Consider the following 20851-nt stretch of genomic DNA (forward strand, 5'->3'; position numbering starts at 1 on the left):
GGGGGGTGGGGGGGAGGAAGGAAGGAAGGAAGGAGATTATAATGAGAGGAAGGGAAGGTCTGAAGGAAGTCTCGCCTTAGCACTTGGCCACCAAAAGTGCCCCTGACACGAGTGATGTCGATCTGGCCATGCCCCTGGCCAAACCCACCCCACCTACGTATACCCCACCCCAGCCCCCCTGAGGTCAAACAAAACCCTGATGTGGCCCTTAATGAAATTGAGTTTGACACCCATACTTTAGATCAATGTTTTGCAACCTAGCAGACTTAAACTTCCAGAAGCTGAAAATGGCCAGAATCTGTTTTATATCATCTTCAGATTGGGCCAGGTCAGCAGCCGACCACTGAGTGTGCTTGTCTACCATCTCATAGGCCTTCATGGCCAACTGTACATCATTGTTATTATATTTTTTTGCATTTTGCATAATGTTCTGCAATATTTCTGTGTGTAACTTTGATAATAGACTCCTCACATTTGAAATGTATTGTCCTGCAACCAGGAGAAAACAGTTCACACTATGTGGAAGTACTCCTAATCCTCAAGGGATATTTTTGGGATGGCAGTAGGAGTGATGAAACTGTAGGGAGATGACAGGATAAAATGTGTTGCAGCTATTTGATTTCTTTGCATGCAGCATTATTTATTTGAGAACATAAGAAGAATGTTCCATTGAAAGTAGTGCCACCATTGGAAAAAGTCCAATTTTCTGGTGTTCCTTTATTAGAAGCATTTGAAACAGGCTGATGGGGAAAACGTCCTCTTTTAGAATGCACACAATTTCATATTGAAGTACTTGGCTGCAACATTTGCTGTTGAAGTTGAGCATCATACTATTTTCAATTATTACAGTGTACAGAATGACTCTCTGAATAGACAAGTAGCTATAACTCCTTCTTTGTAGAATCATAATAAAAGGTCGTTTGTCAAAATTCTTGATTGATATCTGCGATAGATTAAAGGAGTGAAAAGTTAATCTGATGTGTCAAATATTGTAGATTAATGAAAATTTTCATTATGGGAAAGGCTAACAGTCTGGATTTGCTAGGAAATCTACCATACATTGCAATGCTGAACAGCTGATTCAGATGGAAGCTAAGAAGAACAAAGTATATCTGACATTGTAGTGTCAGATATTAATGGAAGCATTAATTAAATTAAATTAGAATTTAATTAAATTCGATTTAAATTAGATTTGCCTGGTTAGAAGTGGTATACTTCTGAGTTTATATGGTGGGTGGGGATGAGGGCTGATAGGTAATATATAATTTAAAATGATAAATCAAGTGTTGTTATACTGCAGTTATCTGCTCTTGCATCAAGTCTTCCTAATAGTTTAATTATGCTTTCTCATTTACTTAGCTGGGCAACTAAAATGTATTTAATACATTATATGTATTGTACATATATCTCACACACACAATATGTATAAAACATAGGTTTAAAGAAGTAGAGCACTATCCTCATTTGCAGAATGATCATTTTTTTCTTTTCCTTTCCTTTCCCCTTTTGTTAACTGCCTCTTTCCTTTCTCTCATTTCCAGCTCTTTTATCTTTCTGCCTTGTCTTCCTTATACAGAAACGTTCAGTTAACTCATTACTTAGATTTCATCTCAATGGGACATTCCATTTTCCTCAGTTCACCCCAGGCATTGGTTTGATGAAATATGCTTTGAGAACGCAATACATAATTTTTCAAAAGAGTTGAAGTGAACAGCCATGTTGAAAAATACTTTTCAATTTATATTCATTAATTATTTCATGTATAATTTAACAGGAAAAAGAGGTTACTTTAGCAAAATTCTGTAGATTAAATATTTATTCAGGAATGACAGGCCCCCCCCCCCAATCTCTGGTATTATAAGGTGCCTGGAATACAATATAATTATTGCAACCGTGACAGAATTTGTGCTTGTTTTTTTAGCCTTCTTGTAGTATAGTGAATCAAGTGACAGATACAAATAACAGGTAATTTGTTCTCTTTCTTGCAGGATTTGTCAGATTCTTAGAAGGTTATTACATTGTGCTAATTACAAAGAGACGAAAGATGGCAGATATTGGAGGACATGCAGTATATAAAATAGAAGATACAAATATGATCTACATTCCAAATGACTCTGTACGAGTGAGTCATCCCGATGAAGCAAGGTAATTTTCAGTCTCCTTTTTGGATAACAGGGACGAACATGTGATACCATATTCTGCTTACCTTAGCTCAGTGATGGCGAACCTTTTTCTTATGGCGTACGAAAATTGTGTGCGCACGCACCAATTCAATCCTCCCTGCCCACCTGTGCATGCGTGTGCAAGCCCACCCACACATGCATGCATGACCCCTCCCCAGCTTCCAGACGCTTTCCTGAAGCCTGGGGGAGGGCAAAAACGGCCTCCTCCAGCCCTCCAGAGGCCCTCCAGAAGCCAGAAACTGATCCTTTCTGAACTTCCGGTTGGCCCATTGGGGCTGTTTTATGCCCTTCCCAGGCTTCTGAAAAGTCTCCGGAAGCTGCAGAGGGTGAAAAACGGCCCCAACGGGCCAACTGGAAGTTCGGAAATGATCTGTTTCCGGCTTTAGGGTGTGCGGGGGAGGTTGTTTTTGCCCTCCCCAGGCTTTAGGAAAGCCTCCGGAGGCTGGGGAGGGTGAAAAACAGGCCTAACGGGCCAACCAGAAGTTCATTTCTGAACTTCCAGTTGTCCCATTGGTGCCGTTTTTCAGCCTCCCAGTTTTCGGAGGCTTTCCTGAAGCCTGGGGAGGGCGAAAACGGCCTCCCCTGGCCCTCTGGAAAATCAGCTGGCTGGCATGCCAGCAAATATGGTTCTGCATGTCGCCTGTGGGGTCTTCAGGCTGTTAAAGACTGGATGAGAGCTAACAAACTGGTACTCAACCCAGACAAGACTGAGTGGCTGTTGTGTTTTCCTCCCAACAATTTGGCTAACGTTCCATCACTCAGGCTGGGGGGTCAAAATTTATACACCTCAGACAGGGTCCGCAACTTGGGAGTCCTCCTGGACCCACAGCTGAGTTTCGACCATCACTTGTCAGCTGTGACCAGGGGGGCATTTGCCCAGGTTCGCCTGGTGCGCCAGTTGCGGCCCTACCTGAACCAGGAGGCCCTCACAACAGTCACTCGAGCCCTTGTGATCTCTAGGCTGGAATACTGCAATGTGCTCTACATGGGGCTGCCCTTGAAGAGCATCCGGCGACTTCAGCTAGTCCAGAATGCAGCCGCGCGAGTGATTGTGGGCGCACCACGGTTCGCCCACATAACACCGATCCTCCGTGAGCTGCGCTGGCTACCTGTTGATCTCCGGGTGCACTTCAAGGTCCTACTTACCATTCATAAAGCGCTCCATGGTAGTGGATCTGGCTATTTGAGAGACCGCCTTCTGCCAATTACCTCCCTTCGTCCCATCAGATCGCATAGAGTAGGCCTCCTCCGAATTCCATCCGCCAGTCAGTGCCGACTGGCGACTACGCGGAGGAGAGCCTTCTCAGTTGCAGCTCCGACGCTATGGAACAATCTCCCTGTGGAGATCCGCACCCTCACCACCGTCCAGGCCTTCCGCACAGCCCTCAAGATCTGGCTATCCCGTCAGGCCTGGGGATAAGACTTTACTCTCGCCCCTCCCGAATGTTGAATGAATGTTGTGTTTTACCGCTAATTATTTTTACTCACATTTTCTTTTTGTGTTTTGTCCTGCACTCCCCTCCCCTATTATTGTAAGCCGCCCTGAATCCCCTCAGGGAAAAGGGCGGCCTATAAATGTTTAATTTATAAGAGCCAAGGTGGCGCAGTGGTTAAATGCAGCACTGCAGGCTACTGCTAGATCAGCAGGTCAGCGGTTCAAATCTCACCGGCTCAGGGTTGACTCAGCCTTCCATCCTTCCGAGGTGGGTAAAATGAGGACCCAGATTGTTGGGGGCAATATGCTGACTCTCTGTAAACCGCTTAGAGAGGCCTGAAAGGCCTATGAAGCGGTATATAAGTCTACTGCTATTGCTATTGCTATTAATAAAAGTAAAAAAAAAAAAAAGTAAAAAGTATATGCCATAGGTTCGCAATCATGGCTTTAGCTGATCTTAAAAAGCTATCAGCTGGGCTGGAAAAAGAAAGCAATGTAATCCACTTCCATATTATTGCCAAGAAACCAACTTAGATATATCCACAGAAGCTTGCATCAAGAGAGTCTTTACTTGTAGGATTAGAATTTTGAGCTACATGATTGTTCATGTAAAAAAAATAGATGCAGAGTGTTGGTTCTAATTTTCATACTGAGTTGATCAGCCTGAACAAATGGCTTTTGGGGAATGAGTAACACTTTTCCTGTAGTTCATGACAGCAAAAAACCAGCAAACCTGAGCAAGAACATTGGAAAAGAAAGGGAAAAACCTTTTGAGAAAAACTGTGCCTAGCAACTAGGTTTGTTGTAGGTTGCATGGTTTATTGCTTCCCTTTCTTTCCAGTGACATGTTCAATATCATAAGAAATAAATGAAATATTTCTGCAGTGTGATTTGAAGAGGATTCACATAACCAATACAGCCTATAATAGCTCCAAATTTGCTCCCTTTGGCTTGAATTAATATGTACAATTCAAAATTTGGACCTGCTTCTGGATTCTTGCTGCTGGGCTATGTTAGCATGATAAATTTTGAAAAGAGAAGTAAGATGATAGTGCTCTTCAACTACATGAAGCAGTGTCACGTGGAAGATGTCATCTACAGTATTACTTAGAAAGCTGCCATTCACTATATGTACTTAAATGGAAGGATACAGAAATCTGTTTAAGATGCTTTAATTTGGATTTCTGAATTATGCAGAGGTTTTCCTTCAGGGACCTAAATGGCCCCAGTATATGGCTTTTGTGTAATTCATTGGTATTTTGTATGCATTCATAATGAGACTTTTATGTTAATTAATAGCCATTCTGTTATGGAAGTATGTATGGATTAAGAACTTGGTTCTTGTAACAAAAGGTATTTTGTTTTATGGATAATGGAGTGAACTTCTCATCTTAAATAACCCCCAAATTATATAGAAGTAGAGGATTAGGATTTAGGAACAGAGCTACCATAGATTGTCTACTTGGCAAAGTGTGATGCTAAATAGAAGTTTTGTGAAAGACCTTAATAAGAGATAACGGTCTACTTTAATGCAACTGCTATTCTTATAATATTTTCTTGCTAAAGAAAGTTATTGTTGTGTGTTTACCTGGCATTTTCATTCTTATAGAAGAGAGGAAGACTTTGAATTCAGAAAGCAGAAATCTAAATTAAGGCATCGACAACTTAATGAATAAAAACTAAAGTTTTAGTTAATACATGCCAGCAACCCTGTATCCCAGTGCACATGCTCTTACGTTGCCAGGGAAATTGAAACAATCCTGTATGTCCTCGTTTACTGTAACTTCTGTATGATGACAACTCCCATTTTACTGTGAGTGCCGAGGAGAATGGACAAGTTCTATATCCATTATCTCTATATTCAGTCTCAGATCCTGATATCACTAAGGTAGTAGCTGAATTTATATCTGCAACAGTTGAAATAAGGCAAAAATTATCGTCCGACTTAACCTGATAACTCAGTCTCCTTGAATCACTTTATTTTTCTTTTCTTTCTCTTTCACTTTCTTCTCATCTTATATAACCCAAAATTGTGCTAATGATAAACAATTAATCAGGTATTAAGTAAACATCAATTGTGCTTAATGTATTCCAGATAGAATTTTATTAGTTTAGTGTATGCTTCTACATTTTATCATCCCATTGTTTATCTAAATTTTAATATATTGTTATTTAATACCTAATAGACCATCATATAGAAATATAGTTTGCACTTAATAGTGAAGAATTATTTCCAATTTTTGCTGCCTTCTTTAAATATGGTCTGCTACTCTTGTGTACAGTTTTCACTTTTCCTCTCCTTTTGTGTGTATAATTTATTCACCCATTTTGCTCTCAATCCCTGTGCCCCCTGTAATATTGTTACTGAACGGTATTTACATTTGATCACTGACCATAATAAAGGTTTTTATTTGATAAAGCTAGTACAAAAGGTTTTGATAGAGTGTCAAAGACAGCATACTCTTTCTGCATAAAATACCTTTTATTATCTTTTGGGTTTTGTCTGTAGATACCTACGAATTTTTCAGAATGTGGATCTATCCAGTAATTTTTATTTCAGGTATGTTTCTAACTGCATTTTGAAGTATTTATTGGAATCATTAACAATAACACTAGCAATAGCACTTAGGAGTTGTCCCAACCATTCCAATTCCATGGACCAGCAACAGCAGTGGGAAGGGGAGATGATTTTGCATGCGTGCCCACTGCTTGCTGAAATGGAGCTTCATGCGCCCACACATTTGCCCAATCGCCTGCCACTTCCCACTTTCCAATGGGCCAAGGACCAGAGGTTGGGGACCCCTTGCTTTACAGCACTCTCTGAGCAATTTATAATGTCAACATACTTCCCCCAACAATCTGGATCCTCATTTACTGACTTCAAAAGGATGAAAGGCTGAGTGAACCTTGAGTTAGTCAGGATCGAACTCCAGACTGTGGGCAGAGTTAGCCTGCAATACTGCATTTTAACCACTGCGCCAACAAGGCTCCTTGATTTATTATTGAGGATAACCTAGAATTTTCATATTTCTTTCTCTTATTGTCTTAGAATTGTATACTTAAAATAGTCACACGGCATATAAACCTATTGTATTCTATGCTATGCTATGCCATGCCATGCCATGCCATGCCATTCCAAATGACTGAAATACAGCATCTCTGTGAAGAAGTTACTCAGCTCTCTCTTTCTTGCTTACCTCTTTACCAATTTGCATAACCTGATCTTCCTCTGGAGTGTACCATATCAAGTATTCTGTAATCCTGAATGACTACAACTTAGATGTTTCAGTATCCCAGGTTTTAAGGACTTGGAATGTAACTTTTTTACGGTGTATTCTCCAGATTCATTGTAAAAAATGTCTTTAAGCTCCTGTATTCTCATTTGCTGTCACATTCACATTCTGTCAGCTATCATTACATCTTTTCAAAATAATTTTGACAGGAGAATTGAGTCCTGTGGTATTTCATAGGAAAAGTAACTGAAGAATTAAAAACCTCCATTCAACACATAAGACATCCACTCTTAAGAGAAACTGTTCTCAGTCTTCATTTTGCTCTCCTTCAATGCAACTCATATATATTCCAAATCCTTTGCACCTATTTTCATTCGATATAGGAAAGATCTGAAGGATTATGTAGCGTTATTTAAGTAGGAGATTGGCAGTATTTAGAAGGCTTTGAATGTAGTATAGAAAAATAATACAACTTAAAGGAAACCACCTATCTCAGTGGAACGAAATTAGAAGATACTACCATTAGACATTTTTAGATGTGCAAGTTGCCAGTGGAAGAGTACTGAGGGAAGTTCCTAGCTTGTTGCTAGGATTTTTTTTTTTTTTGGTCATAAGAAACTAAAAAAGCTGTGTACAACAGTTGTTTGTGTCTACTTTATTATATGAAATAGGACTTGGGTAGTCAGGGAAAACATAATAGTAGAGTTCATCCTCATGCTATGACCTTCAATGACTGGTCAAATGTGCAACAGTGCTAAAAGAGAGGGACTTACAACAGGTTCTTATTTCCAATTGCCACAGCATCCCCACAGTCACATGATTGTGATCTGAGTGCATGGTGCCCGGCTCACAATTACAATGTTGCAGCAAGCTATAATCACATGATTGTAATTTCTGATGCTTCATGCCGGTTTCCCACAAGCAAAATCAGTGGGAAAGCCAGCAGGAAGTTGAAAGTTTCAGTCACATGAGGCTCTTACTTAACAATCTATGTAGTCATCACTTAACTATGACAACCGGGACTGTCAAGAGGTGCCATTCCTAAGCAACGTGGTCACATGACTTCACACTTTATGATCTTACCACTTAGCAATGGCAGTTCCAGTTCCAATTGTTATTGTAACCCAAGGACTGTTTGTAAATTGAATACAGTGAGAATGGAGATACTTAAGTAAGTGTGTAAATACAGTGATGAACTGTCAAGTGGATGGAATTAATAAAATCCTCCAAAACGGAGTGATGAGAAGTTTAAAGAGCAAATGTATGAATTAGTGTATGTATGAATTATTATATGATAGAAAAAATTATGGTTTGCAATCCTTCTGAGGTGAATAAATTGAGGACCCAGATTGTTGAGGGCAATATGCTGACTCTGTAAACTGCTTAGAGAGGGGTGTAAAAGCACTGTGAAGCAATATATAAGCCTAAGTGCTATTGCTATCTTTAGTTTGCTATTTTTCTGTCTTTTTGTTCAGTTGCTTACCCCCCAAAAGAATAATGTGATGGATTGGAATGCATATATGGATGGATTCAATCTTGTCTATCATAATAAAAAACCTTCCTTTTTATGATCTAGTGTTTGTAATACACTAGAAAATTATATTTTGTGAATAGATTCCATCATTTTGATTTCTCAGACTGGATAATCTAGAATTGTGACTCTCATAATTCACTCAATTTGTCACACATTTGAAATTCAGCCCATAAAGCATACTGATAGTTCACTGTCGTTGGATTAATTGGTATTTTATTTCTAAGGAACTGTACAATTAGAAGATACAGTACTGTAAATTAAAGCAACTTGTTTTGGATAACTGAAATTTTTCAGTATGATGGCCAGTAATTCTTTTCAGATTTTTAATTTTTTTTCCTCCAAATTTTAGCTATAGCTATGATCTGTCCCACTCCCTTCAATATAACCTTACAGTTTTGAGAATGCCTCTAGATGTACTTAAAACAGAAACAACACGAACTCGTCAAGAGTGTTTTGACATATTTGAAGATGAGGGACTTGCTACTCAAAATGGAAATTGTAAGTATCCTTTTCATACAGCTAAATCTAATTTTGTAATGCTTTTAATGCAGAGACATGAACTTCTTTAAATTAATCAGTATTACACTAAAAGTGTTCAGAGTTAACAAAGGATTACATAAGGCATTATACCTAGTTTTACTTTGAAAGCAAAACAATTTGTATAAATTATTGATCTCTTATTTTGGTTAAGTTAGCATATAAGTTAAGAGAATAATTTAAATAAGTGATTGTTACTATTTTGTGAAAATTCCTTTATATAAAGGATCAGTGATTATGGATTTATTTATAAAGAAACCTATCTCCTATGATATATAACTAATATCAATAGATACTAATGACCAGTACCAATGGGGAAAAAAGTATAGTTCTCTGATACCTTTGGGTTATAAACAATGATAATTGACTTCAACTGTGTGAAGTAATTAAAATTAAATCATGCATAATTATTTATACCAGATATCTCTTCTCACAAGTTACTGCTGTAAATGTGTGAAAAATTCTCTTGAACTTGAGAATTTTTTACAAGTTACAGTTCATTAGATCTGTAGAACATAAGCCTGGAAACATTTTATGGCCCTATAGTCTCATCTAGGCAGTAGGCAAGTATTACATAGTTGTGAGGAAGATTGCATACTGATTTCATTCTATAAAGAAAACAAATGGAAGCCCTTTTACTACTGATTGCATCCCTAAATGTAGTAGAAAAGGGTGCATGTGGTGGATTTGGATTTGGATTTGGATTTATTTATTTATAGGCCGCCCTTTTCCCTGAGGGGACTCAGGGCGGCTTACAATCAAAAAGGGGAGTGTAGGACAATACGAAAAAAGAAATGTGCACAAAGTAAATTAGACAATAAAACTCAGCATTCACTCAGCATTCGGGAGGGGCGAAATAAGATTATCCCCAGGCCTGACGGGTTAACCAGTTCTTGAGGGCTGTGCGGAAGGCCTGGACGGTGGTGAGGGTACGAATCTCCACGGGGAGATTGTTCCATAGTGTCGGAGCCGCAACAGAGAAGGCTCTCCTCTGAGTAGTCGCCAGTCGGCACTGACTGGCGGATGGAATACGGAGGAGGCCAACTCTATGCGATCTGATGGGACGCAGGGAGGTAATTGGCAGAAGGCGGTCTCTCAAATAGTGCCTTCCTATTCTGTCCAATAGAAGATTGTAAGGTCTCATAAAGCATTTGGGTTGGTGTAGAATTAGGAAGAGTAGTCACTTTTCCAATGCTGTTGCTGAAAACCTGTCAACAGAGCAATACAGTTTGAATTCCTTAAAGGAATTCAATTTGAATTTGAATCCTTGAATTTGAACTGGAGAAGAGTGAGAACTTTCTCTTGCATGCCTTTTTGTGTCAAGGAACATGCTCTCCAACCATGGCATATATCCTTTTCACCTTTTTTTCCTTTAAAAATGTACAGGCCTTGCTTGGCATTGTAGTGTGAAGGGAAGAACTCTACTGTATCGGTTCAAAAAGTAATATAGATAAATATCTTGTTTCCACTAGCAGTGAACAAAATGTTTCTGGAGTTCTGATCTGTCTAATCTTATGCAATGAGAACACAATGAAAATTCTGTTTCTGTTCCATAATATCCTTAGCATGGCCAGAACCTCTGGCCTTTGTTTATTCACCAGTTATATTGCAAGTTAATAAACACAGATACTTATCTAAATAGGTCCTGCATGTGTGTGGTATAAATTGACAATAATCAATGTAATGTAAGGTTCAAAATAATGTTCTTATTGTTTTTGCAATAATTTTTCAGGTGTATTTGGAATTTGCAGTGACCCTTACCGAAAATATGTATGGAATGGGAAATTGCTTGATGTTGTCAAAACTGCAGTTCATCGAGACTGGCTTTTGTATGTTATTCATGGATTTTGTGGGCAGTCGAGTATCCTTCTTCTGTTAGTTCTATTAATGTTTGTTACAGTAACAGCAAATTGCTATTCTAGAAAGAAAACTGAATCATGGTAACATACAATAAAGTCCTACCTTAGGTCTTTTGTATGTGGCTATTAAACTCACCCACAAATTAATTAGCAGTTTGTAAAAGAACCTCTTAGATCTTAAGAGCTGGAAAACAAATTTTCAGTGTTCATCTACATGTAGATAATGAAGCACAATGAAGGAAAATTCTTATTCTAAGCATGCCTATTACGAGAAATCATGAATGGGGTTAGTGTTGCCAGTGAAGAAACAAAAGACCAAATAAAGACTTCATTTCCTACCACAATGACTGTGTTGGACTTCACTGTGAAATTAGCTTGCAATGGAATAATTGAGCATACTCCTTTTGGAGCAGATAGCAGAATAGCTAACAAAACTTAATTATGATTAAATGCATTTTTAATACAACCGAAAAATGGAAATGGATATACCAAAGTAATTGAGACCTTATTTATTATTTCAGAGTACATATATACATTTTCCTCTACTTGTAAATCAGTTGAAGGAGCAGTGTGATTTTTGTGCATTTCCTTTTCTTTTTTAAAAAATTGTTTTTATTAAAAGATTTAACCTATACAATAAGTATATTCAAAGAAAAAGACAGTAAATGTGAAAGAGAGAAAAAAGAAAAAAAGAAAAAAGGTATAAAAAAACAGAGCAGCAAACATGAACAGAAATATAAGAAATGGTTTCTGATCTTTCTCTTGATAGTTATGCATACAGTTTTAATCAATCCTTCTCTTACATCATATTTCTCTTTCTATAGACTATTTTTTTCTAATCAACAAAACCCAAAGTCAGAAAATCATTTTCTTTTTTAATATAAAAAGTCTGTAAAGAGTTTGCAGTCATTGATGAATGTCAATAATGACCTTTCTCTAATCAAAGTATTCAAATTGGATATCTCAGCAGGTTCAGTCAATTTTACCAACTATTCATGCTGATAGTGCCAAATATTTCCATCTTTGTGCATATAATAGCTTTTGCCCAGTGATCATAAATTGAAATAATCTTCCAAGACTCGTTTCTAACTCTGGGTCCATTAATTCTAAAGGAAAAAGGTCTGCCTTTAATTGAATATTATTCTTTAAAATCCTTTGGATCAATGTGTTCATTTTAATTTTTTTTTACATATTTACCAAGCATGATAAATATTTCATCATGTTGCTTATATTTACAACAGACACTTAGAAATACCTGAATATATTTTAGATAGTATTGCTGACATCAACTACCAATGCTACATCATTTTATACTTTTTTAGTCTTTCTATCCTGATTTTTGGCATTTCCCCACTCTTCCTTACAAAAATTGTCTAGCTCAGAAAACTAGGAAAAATGCCATCATGTTAATATTTAATTGAATCTGTTCTTTTTGTCTGTAGAGATTCTTAGGTATCCAGGTCATGGTTGTCCCAAAGGTGCTTTTTCGAAAGGTCACTGGATGTTGTTTTTCCTTGAAGACGTTTTGCTTGTCATCCAAGAAGCCTCTTCAGTTCTTTGTTTTTCCTTGAAACATCTTCAAGGAAGGACAAAGTCCAGTTGCCTTTCGAAAAAGCACCTTTGGGACAATCTTTTCTTTTATTTGGCCACATAATATTTACTGTACTAGTGGCTGTTGCACAAGCTCACAGCATAATAAAGCCATTTCATGATTAATAGTTGGCAAGATGATATTCTAGTAGGGATTTGTTTATTATCTTGTCCTGAATTCAACAGCTTAAAAATTTGGTCTTTTTAAGTAGTGTTTCTCACAGTTGAAATTGCCAATTGAAAATAGTTAGCATTTTTTAAAATAAATCTTAACCTGATTTGCAAGTGAATTGCCTTCATTTTCAAATATTTGGATTGTTGCTTAAAGGAATCCATGGTTATTAAAATAGAAAAAGCAACAATCACAAGAAGAGATTTAGAAGAGTCAGAGTATGTATTTATCTCTGAAACAGTGGTGGGATACAACCAGTATGCCCCGGTACAGGTGTACCAGTGCCTGATTGGAGTATCAGGTACCGTTCCGGTACTGTGCTCCGGAGGGCCCACCTGTCCGCCCTCCTTACCTGTATTTGAGCCGATTGGGGCTTCTGCGCACACACATGAAACGTACGGCGCCTGCACGACGCTCCGCCAAGCAGCTGGAGCATCACAGGCGGTAAGTATGCATGCATGCGCTACGTGCATGCTGTGCATATGCATGTAGTGGATGCCTGGCCCCGTTGCACCGTACCGGTTGCACCAGAGCTGGAACCCACCACTGCTCTGAAAGTCTGACTGTGCCATAGGAGTAATGAGTAACAGATTTGGAGGCCTTATTGATATTTACTATGTTTTTCAAAAGCTACACTGAATCAATTGGAAAGGTGTCCAAGCTTCTGCACCTGCTGTATTCACTGCTTTCTTATTTTGAATCTTGAAATGGTTGAATGTACTTCAGATTTCCCAAAAGATACAACATTTAATTTTGTATCATGCCGAGATTATCTTAACCTATGTTCACCAAGGGATGCACAAAACATACAATTTGAACAGCAGTGCCTGATATTTTTGCATTCAATTCTAAAATAGAATTTCTGCCTTTCTTGTATTTTGTTTAGGGTAGTTTGAAAGATTAAAATGTCATGTTGCTAGACTAAAGGAACATTCTTTTTTTAAAAAATGGGAACGACGTGCTTGCTCTGCATTTATGTATATGCCAGGACTAAAAGGAAGTTAAAAAAAGAATGTGGGATAGTGAATGACATATATTTATAAACCTTATCTTGGATTCCAAGAACTGCTTATTTATGGTCGTCCAGTGTATGTCACTTTGATAGCTAGAAGATCAAGTAAATTTGCTGGAACACGGTTTTTAAAGAGAGGAGCAAACTGTGAGGTAATACATACAATAGAGATTTTTTTTCATTGTTGTATGAAAATGTTGCATGAAATGTACTTTGCTCCCACTCTGCAGGCTTGGTGTTGGTGGTAATTGTGTTTTGCCATTTAGGCAATTTTTTAAAAAAAATTCTAAAACATATTTTTTCTTATTTTGGGAAAGTGTATATCATGAGGGCCAAGACAAGCTCTAGTTTATACTTCACTTGTTTTGTTAATATGATCAATCACCTTAAATAAAATTACAAAATCTCTGCTTCTGTTATTGTTAGATGCAGGGATTCCAGGCTTTTCAATATACTTATGTGTGTTGCAATTTTATGATTTCAGTTTTTGTGTGCCCAGAGAAATGTTCATTTATGCGTTTCAGATTTAAAATTTCTCTGGCAAAACACTGACAAGTTAGTAGAATTTATATTTTTATCATAAATCCACAGGAACATCAAAGTCAAACTGTTTAATTGGGTTGCAAATCTAGGAATTTATTCAAAACTCCTTGACCTTTTTTTGTAATGTCTGGGAATATATTGATACTCATTTACACAAGCAGATTTCTTAAATATGCATTAAGATGCAAGGGCTCTCCCCCCACCAAGTTTTGGAGATCTGTAATTATAGTATGGTATTTTTTATCTCCTGTGGGGCTATCTCTGTTCTAATGGTAACACCCTTCAGTCTTTTCTTCTCTCTTCTGCCCATGGACACTTCAGATAATCGAATGCCAAGCAAATGTGAATAATATCTAAGAATTGTAGATATTAAGAATGTATGTTATTTGGGATAATGTATCCATCAGTACAATGGTACTTCTGAATCAACCATATGAATATAGAATTTAAGTAGAGCTATATTTAATATCATGATCATCTGCTTCACTCCATCAATATTAGTTTATTGTATAGCGAAGTGATTTTTTATTTCTAGTTGCACAACAGAATTCTTTTCAGGAGACCACACTGGGGGATGCATAGTTAGATACTTCTGAAGCACAGTGTTCTCCTGTAGCCATGATATCTGGTTTGGAGTAATTGTAGATTTAGGAACAGAAGGAAAAACTACAATTTCAGTGTAGATGAGAGCAAAATGAAATTAGTGAGACATTTTTCCAAATAATCTTATTTATTGCCACGAATCGTAATCAATCATTGCTTTTGCTATGCTAAAATGAAAACTACGCTGACAATTGAGTGATGAGATGTTTGAAGAGGACGTTTGTTGATAATGTGAAGTATAAAGTTACTGCTTTTTTCATGCAGGGAGATGTAGCCAATGAAGTAGAAACTGAGCAAATACTTTATGATGCTTCAGTAATGTCATTTTCTGCCGGAAGCTATTCATCTTACGTCCAAGTGCGAGGTTCAGTCCCTCTGTATTGGTCTCAAGACATATCGACTATGATGCCTAAGCCACCAATTACACGTACGTACAAAATATTGATTTGTAGATTGTGTGCAGATTATGTGCTGGTAAATTACTGATTCTTGTGCTTCCAGCTGTAGTTTCAGGATGGAGAAATAATATTTTGTCCAGTCATAGTTAATTGACAATTGTACTGGTAAAAGTTTTCTAAGTGATAGCATTAATATATACTCTGGTTGTGCAATCAATACTACCACATACTGGGATAGTGGCCATGAATCCTGTTAATATTTTATAGTTAAGGAATTTCAATACATAGACAAATTTTCTTCCTCATACCCACACTTTTATCATACCTCTTTCTTCTTTACAATACAATAGCAGAGTTGGAAGGGACCTTGGAGGTCTTCTAGTCCAACCCCCTGCCTAGGCAGGAAACCCTATACCGTTTCAGACAAATGGCTATCCAACATCTTTTTAAAGACTTCCAGTGTTGGGTCATTCACAATTTCTGGAGGCAAGGGACAGAGCTTGTGTAGGTAGATAGTGAGGGAAAGGTTATTCTTTCAAAATAAATATATGAATTAGATGCAATATGAGACTCATCTTTCTTAAAATGGCTGTTGGCCTCATAGCATCCTTGTGCTATTCTCCTAGCAAGTAGTACCTCTCACAAGAGGGGCTCTGATTTTTAAGGAAGTTCTGTTTGTTTGTGGAGTGCGTGGAGCCTCCTTAAAATACGGCCCTCTACAATCTCAAAAGAACTACTTCTTAGTAGGAGAATGGCACACAGTTGCCCTGAGTTTGGTAGCTTCTACAAGAAAGCTGAGCTTCACATTGCATTGCATCACATGCAAGCAGGTCAAAGCCTGGGGAGCCCTGAGGTACAAGAAATAGAGCACTGGGTGCCTCAGGGATGGAGGAGTCATTGAGAGGCCCTTGGCAGGCAATCCTGCCCCCCTGCTTCTAAGGGCCTCTCCCACCCCTGGTGCTACACTTAACAACCCACATGCTCATTTAATAATTGAATTGGAGGGGTCATTAGGTGTGATGCTTCACTTAACTATAATGGGCAGGCTTCATTACAATTGTAAATTGAGGACTACCTGTAATAAATATTACCCACTGCAGGGCTGGGTGTAATGTTTGATCAACAGAGCTATGACAGGTTTTTTTAAGAAATTCAATAGTATATTATTTAGTTAACTAGCTATTAAAAAGCATATACTTATTTTTATTACCTATTACATAGAAAAAATAGTGTTTCCTGCTTCTTCCTGTATGCTGCTTGTTAACAGAAAAAGAACTTAAAAAGACATATTGGACACTTAAAAGACATGAAACTATTGCTGCTTTGTTGTCTTTTTTGACTCACAAATAGAAAAGATAAGTAATATTGTGTTATTGAATTATGGATTTGTTTCGCCTATTTCAACTAGTTATGTAAGATGGAGCCAGGGAATAAAATATATGACACGTTGTGTGTTTTAAAATTCATCAAAAAAGAAAGTAAAAAGGCAATTGTATACAAGCAGTCTCCCTTCATTGATCCAGTAAAACTTCAGATACTGAAAATAAGAAAAAAAAACCTCTTTTTTCCTTTTATCCCATCTACACTGCCCAGTTGTTTAAGCTTTTTGAACAACATAAGTGGTATAGGAAGCTGCAGAAAGAAGAAAAAATCATTGGAAATTGTACCTCTGCTGGTTGCACTTTGATATGAGAGTGGATCAAGCTGTTCTACCATCAAAGCGATAATAACTGCAATCCATTATTTGTTCAGATTTTTTCTTGATAAGATCATTAAGTTATTAGGTAAAATTGAAAGGGTCAGTACTGCATACATACCATTCTGAACTCCAGGAGAAACAACAAAATATAAATGCAGCAGATAAAATCATGGTGTTGTGGAAATTCTGTTTCTGTTACAAGGTCATGCTCATTCATCTAATTAGAGCTAATTCAGAACCTATGATTTTATATATACTTCTGTGTGGCCAAAATAGATATGAAACCAGAGTGCCCTTCAGAGGTAGGTTCCTACTGGTTTGGACTGGTTCGGCCGAATAGGTAGTAACTCGGCCTGCCATGCCCCCAAACAGGTTCTATTGTTGTCGTCACCATCTTAATTTTCGGTTCTGCGCATGCGCATAACAATCTTCATTGCAAAATTGTAATTTTTGTTTCCTATTCTAATGTGCACATGCATAGACATTTTTAGCTGCAAATGTGCACACGCACGGAGCAACATTTTTTGCACGCCAAACCGGCAGTAATGCCAGTAGCAACCCACCCCTGGTGCCCTTCTACACTGAATTCTTTCAAATATTGTATTCCATCACTGAGAGCCAAGTGAGTTGTTGGAAGTATTTGTTCAATATGCATCTCAGTACCCTTTTTTAAGATTATTGTTCATCTTATTATTTTGTATGTGTATGTTATCATTTCATAAGAGTACTTTGCATAATAATATAAGCAGTTCGTGTGCGTGGGGGGAAATTTTATTAAAAAATACATAAGACGAAAACAATATCATCTCTTCTAAAAATAAGCTCCCTGGCTTGGGAATGGGCCAACTCACCATGGCCAACTCGCTGCAGTCAACTCATCATGGCGAACTCGCTTCAGGACAATTCACCATGGCCAACTCACCATGGGTCAACTTGCTGCAGAACAATTTAACAATTCTATTTAATTATTTAAAATAAATAAAAAATATTTTAATTTTTGCCATTTACATTTCATTCTGTCCCTCCTTTTGCATCCTTTTTCATGATTCTATTTCACCTTTTCTTTGTATTAGTGTAACTCTTGTCTGGCAGTGAATCGTCCTGTGGTGAGATGGCCATGGCAAGTTGTCCTGCTGTGAGTTGGCCATGGCAAGTAGACTATGGCGAGTTGGCCATGGTAAATTGTCATAGATCCCCATGGCTTTCCATCTACTTTGTAGTTTCAATGAGGATTGCTAAATATGAAAAGTATAGCATATTAAAACCAAATAAGAGCCTAGGACTCTGTTCATTTAATATGAATTGCTGTTTTTCTAGTGGATCAGGCAGACCCATTTGCTCATGTAGCTGCTCTTCACTTTGATCAAATGCTTCAGAGATTTGGCTCTCCGATCATCATTTTGAACCTTGTCAAGGTAAACATTTTTGCTTGTGTTGATTCCTAAATGTTGTCAGCTCTTGGAGAGAGACCATAAAGACCAAGATCTTGTCATTCGGAAAAATCAAGATAAATTAAATATCTTATTAAACCATTCAGAGATAATGTACTTGGGATCATTTTCCTGTTTTATTTTTGGGTAAGTCTTGATGATTTTGTGAAACATTTTTGCTTTATGACTAATATTTTTAGTACATTCTAATTAGTCACTATATTAATCTCTTTGAACATTTTTAATGCTGACTATAAGCTGTATTTAATGAAGATATTATTGTTACTACCCTGTGTAGGGAGACTTGTATTTACTTTTATTTTCCAATCCATGTAGCATTTCCGTGGAAAGCTGCTACAAAAATTATTTGGCATTTCAGAGACAAGTCCTCAGAGCTGTTTCACAGTGCTATTTTTTAAATTGTAACTTGTCAGTGAGTAAAATCAATTATTCCTTTTGATAAAGAGTTTTAAATTATTTAGTGCAGTGTGTTTTATGTGATCAAGAATTTCTGTCATCTTAATGATTTCTGCTATGTCTTTGCATATGTGGAAACTGAGAACATTAATACATTTTAAAATGTAATTCCTGAATGTTTCTAAATGTGCCAGAGGATAGAATCTGTTCTTATAATAAATTTTGTTTCTTCTAAATACTTTGCAAGGAATAGATTTCTTAAGAATCTACAGTTAGCATATGTACAGTATATCACAGAGGTGAGTACACCTCTCATATTTTGTAAATATTTAAGTATATTTTTTCATGTGACAACACTGAAGAAATAACACTTGGCTATAATGTAAAGTAGTGAGTATACAGCTTGTATAACAGTGTAAATATGCTGTCCCCTCAAAATAACTCATTAATGTCTAAACTGTTGACAACAAAAATGTGAGGGAGTATACTCACTTCTGTATATATCCTACCAGGGGTGGTTTGTGGCTGGATTTACTGCTGGTTTGCTTGTTTGCACGCTGGATGCGCACTGCACACGCATGTGCAGTTCAATTAAAATCATTCTGCTCATGCACAGAACTCAAAACAAGGTGGTTTGGAGGCGTGGCAGGCTTGGGTCGCTGCCAGTTCCAGCAACCCAGGCCCCCATACCACTACCTGTTTGCCCGAACCAGTATGAACCCACCTCTGTATCCTACATACCAATTTCAGAAGAGTTTAGCAAATGATACATGGATGTATATCTTTCTAGGTACTGCTGTGAGGAAAGGAGATATCTCAGAGGAAGCATGCAGAGTTAGAGTGAAAAAACCAATGACAAAATCAGTTTTGAGATTAACCCTTATTATCCCACTCTTTGGAGATATAGATTAAGGGAAGAAACATTTTTAGTTCTTCAGTATGAATTGAGTAGAGAAAAAAATATTAACACCAAGCAAAGTTTTTAAAAGTTGCCATGAACTCGTTAAAATTGAACTTGATAATAAGCAATAATTTCTCATTAAGGGAAAAATCTATAGAGGTTCTCAAGTTGGAATGCTTCTTTTATTTCTTCTATGTTAGAAGAGAAAATTGAAAGTTTTCACTAGTGATCAAAAGAAGGTACACACACAGAGACACACACACAGGCACACACACACACACACACACACACATATCCATATACAGGTGCAACTCAAAAAATTAGAATATCGTGCAAAAGTTCATTTATTTCAGTAATGCAACTTAAAAGGTGAAACTAATACATGAGATAGACTCATTATATGTAAAGCAAGATAGTTCAAGCCGTGATTTGTCATAATTGTGATGATTATGGCTTATAGCTCATGAAAATTCCAAATCCATAATCTCAGAAAATTAGAATATTGTGAAAAGGTGCAATATTCTAGGCTCAAAGTGTCCCACTCTAATCAGCTAATTAAGCCATAACACCTGCAAAGGGTTCCTGAGCCTTTAAATGGTCTCTCCGTCTGGTTCAGTAGGAATCACAATCATGGGAAAGACTGCTGACTGGACAGTTGTGCAGAAAACCATAATTGACACCCTCCATAAGGAGGGAAAGCCTCAAAAGGTAATTGCAAAAGAAGTTTGATGTTCCCAAAGTGCTGTATCAAAGCACATTAATAGAAAGTTATGTGGAAGGGGAAAAGGTGGAAGAAAAAGGTGCACAAGCAGCAGGGATGACCGCAGCCTGGAGAGGATTGTCAGGAAAAGGCCATTCAAAAGTGTTGGGGACTTTCACAAGCAGTGGACTGAGGCTGGAGTCAGTGCATCAAGAACCACCACACACAGACGGATCCTGGACATGGGCTTCAAATGTCGTATTCCTCTTGTCAAGCCGCTCCTGAACAACAAACAACGTCAGAAGCGTCTTACCTGGGCTAAAGAAAAATAGACCTGGTCTGTTGCTCAGAAGTCCAAAGTTCTCTTTTCTGATGAGAGCAACTTTTGCATCTCATTTGGAAACAAAGGACCCAGAGTATGGAGGAAGAATGGAGAGGCACACACTGCAAGATGCATGAAGTCCAGTGTGAAGTTTCCACAGTCTGTGTTGATTTGGGGAGCCATGTCATCTGCTGGTCCACTTTGGCCCACTTTGCTTCATTAAGTCCAGGATCAATGCAGCCATCTACCAGGAGATTTTGGAGCACTTCATGCTTCCTTCCAC

General features: G+C 37.6%; 1 protein-coding gene across 1 annotated transcript in view; it reads left to right on the forward strand.

Annotated features, from left to right (window-relative positions):
• The window catches only part of FIG4 (FIG4 phosphoinositide 5-phosphatase), a 90014-nt gene that overhangs the window by 19248 nt on the left and 49915 nt on the right, over positions 1–20851 (forward strand). The window contains exons 4-10 of the mRNA XM_032215332.1: positions 1989–2145; positions 6128–6178; positions 8735–8883; positions 10655–10783; positions 13607–13707; positions 14966–15128; positions 18116–18213. Coding sequence (XP_032071223.1) covers positions 1989–2145; positions 6128–6178; positions 8735–8883; positions 10655–10783; positions 13607–13707; positions 14966–15128; positions 18116–18213 — 848 coding nt within the window. The remainder of the gene's footprint in view (positions 1–1988; positions 2146–6127; positions 6179–8734; positions 8884–10654; positions 10784–13606; positions 13708–14965; positions 15129–18115; positions 18214–20851) is intronic.

This window comes from Thamnophis elegans, chromosome 4, assembly GCF_009769535.1.
Source record: "Thamnophis elegans isolate rThaEle1 chromosome 4, rThaEle1.pri, whole genome shotgun sequence".
NCBI classification, from domain to species: domain Eukaryota; kingdom Metazoa; phylum Chordata; class Lepidosauria; order Squamata; family Colubridae; genus Thamnophis; species Thamnophis elegans.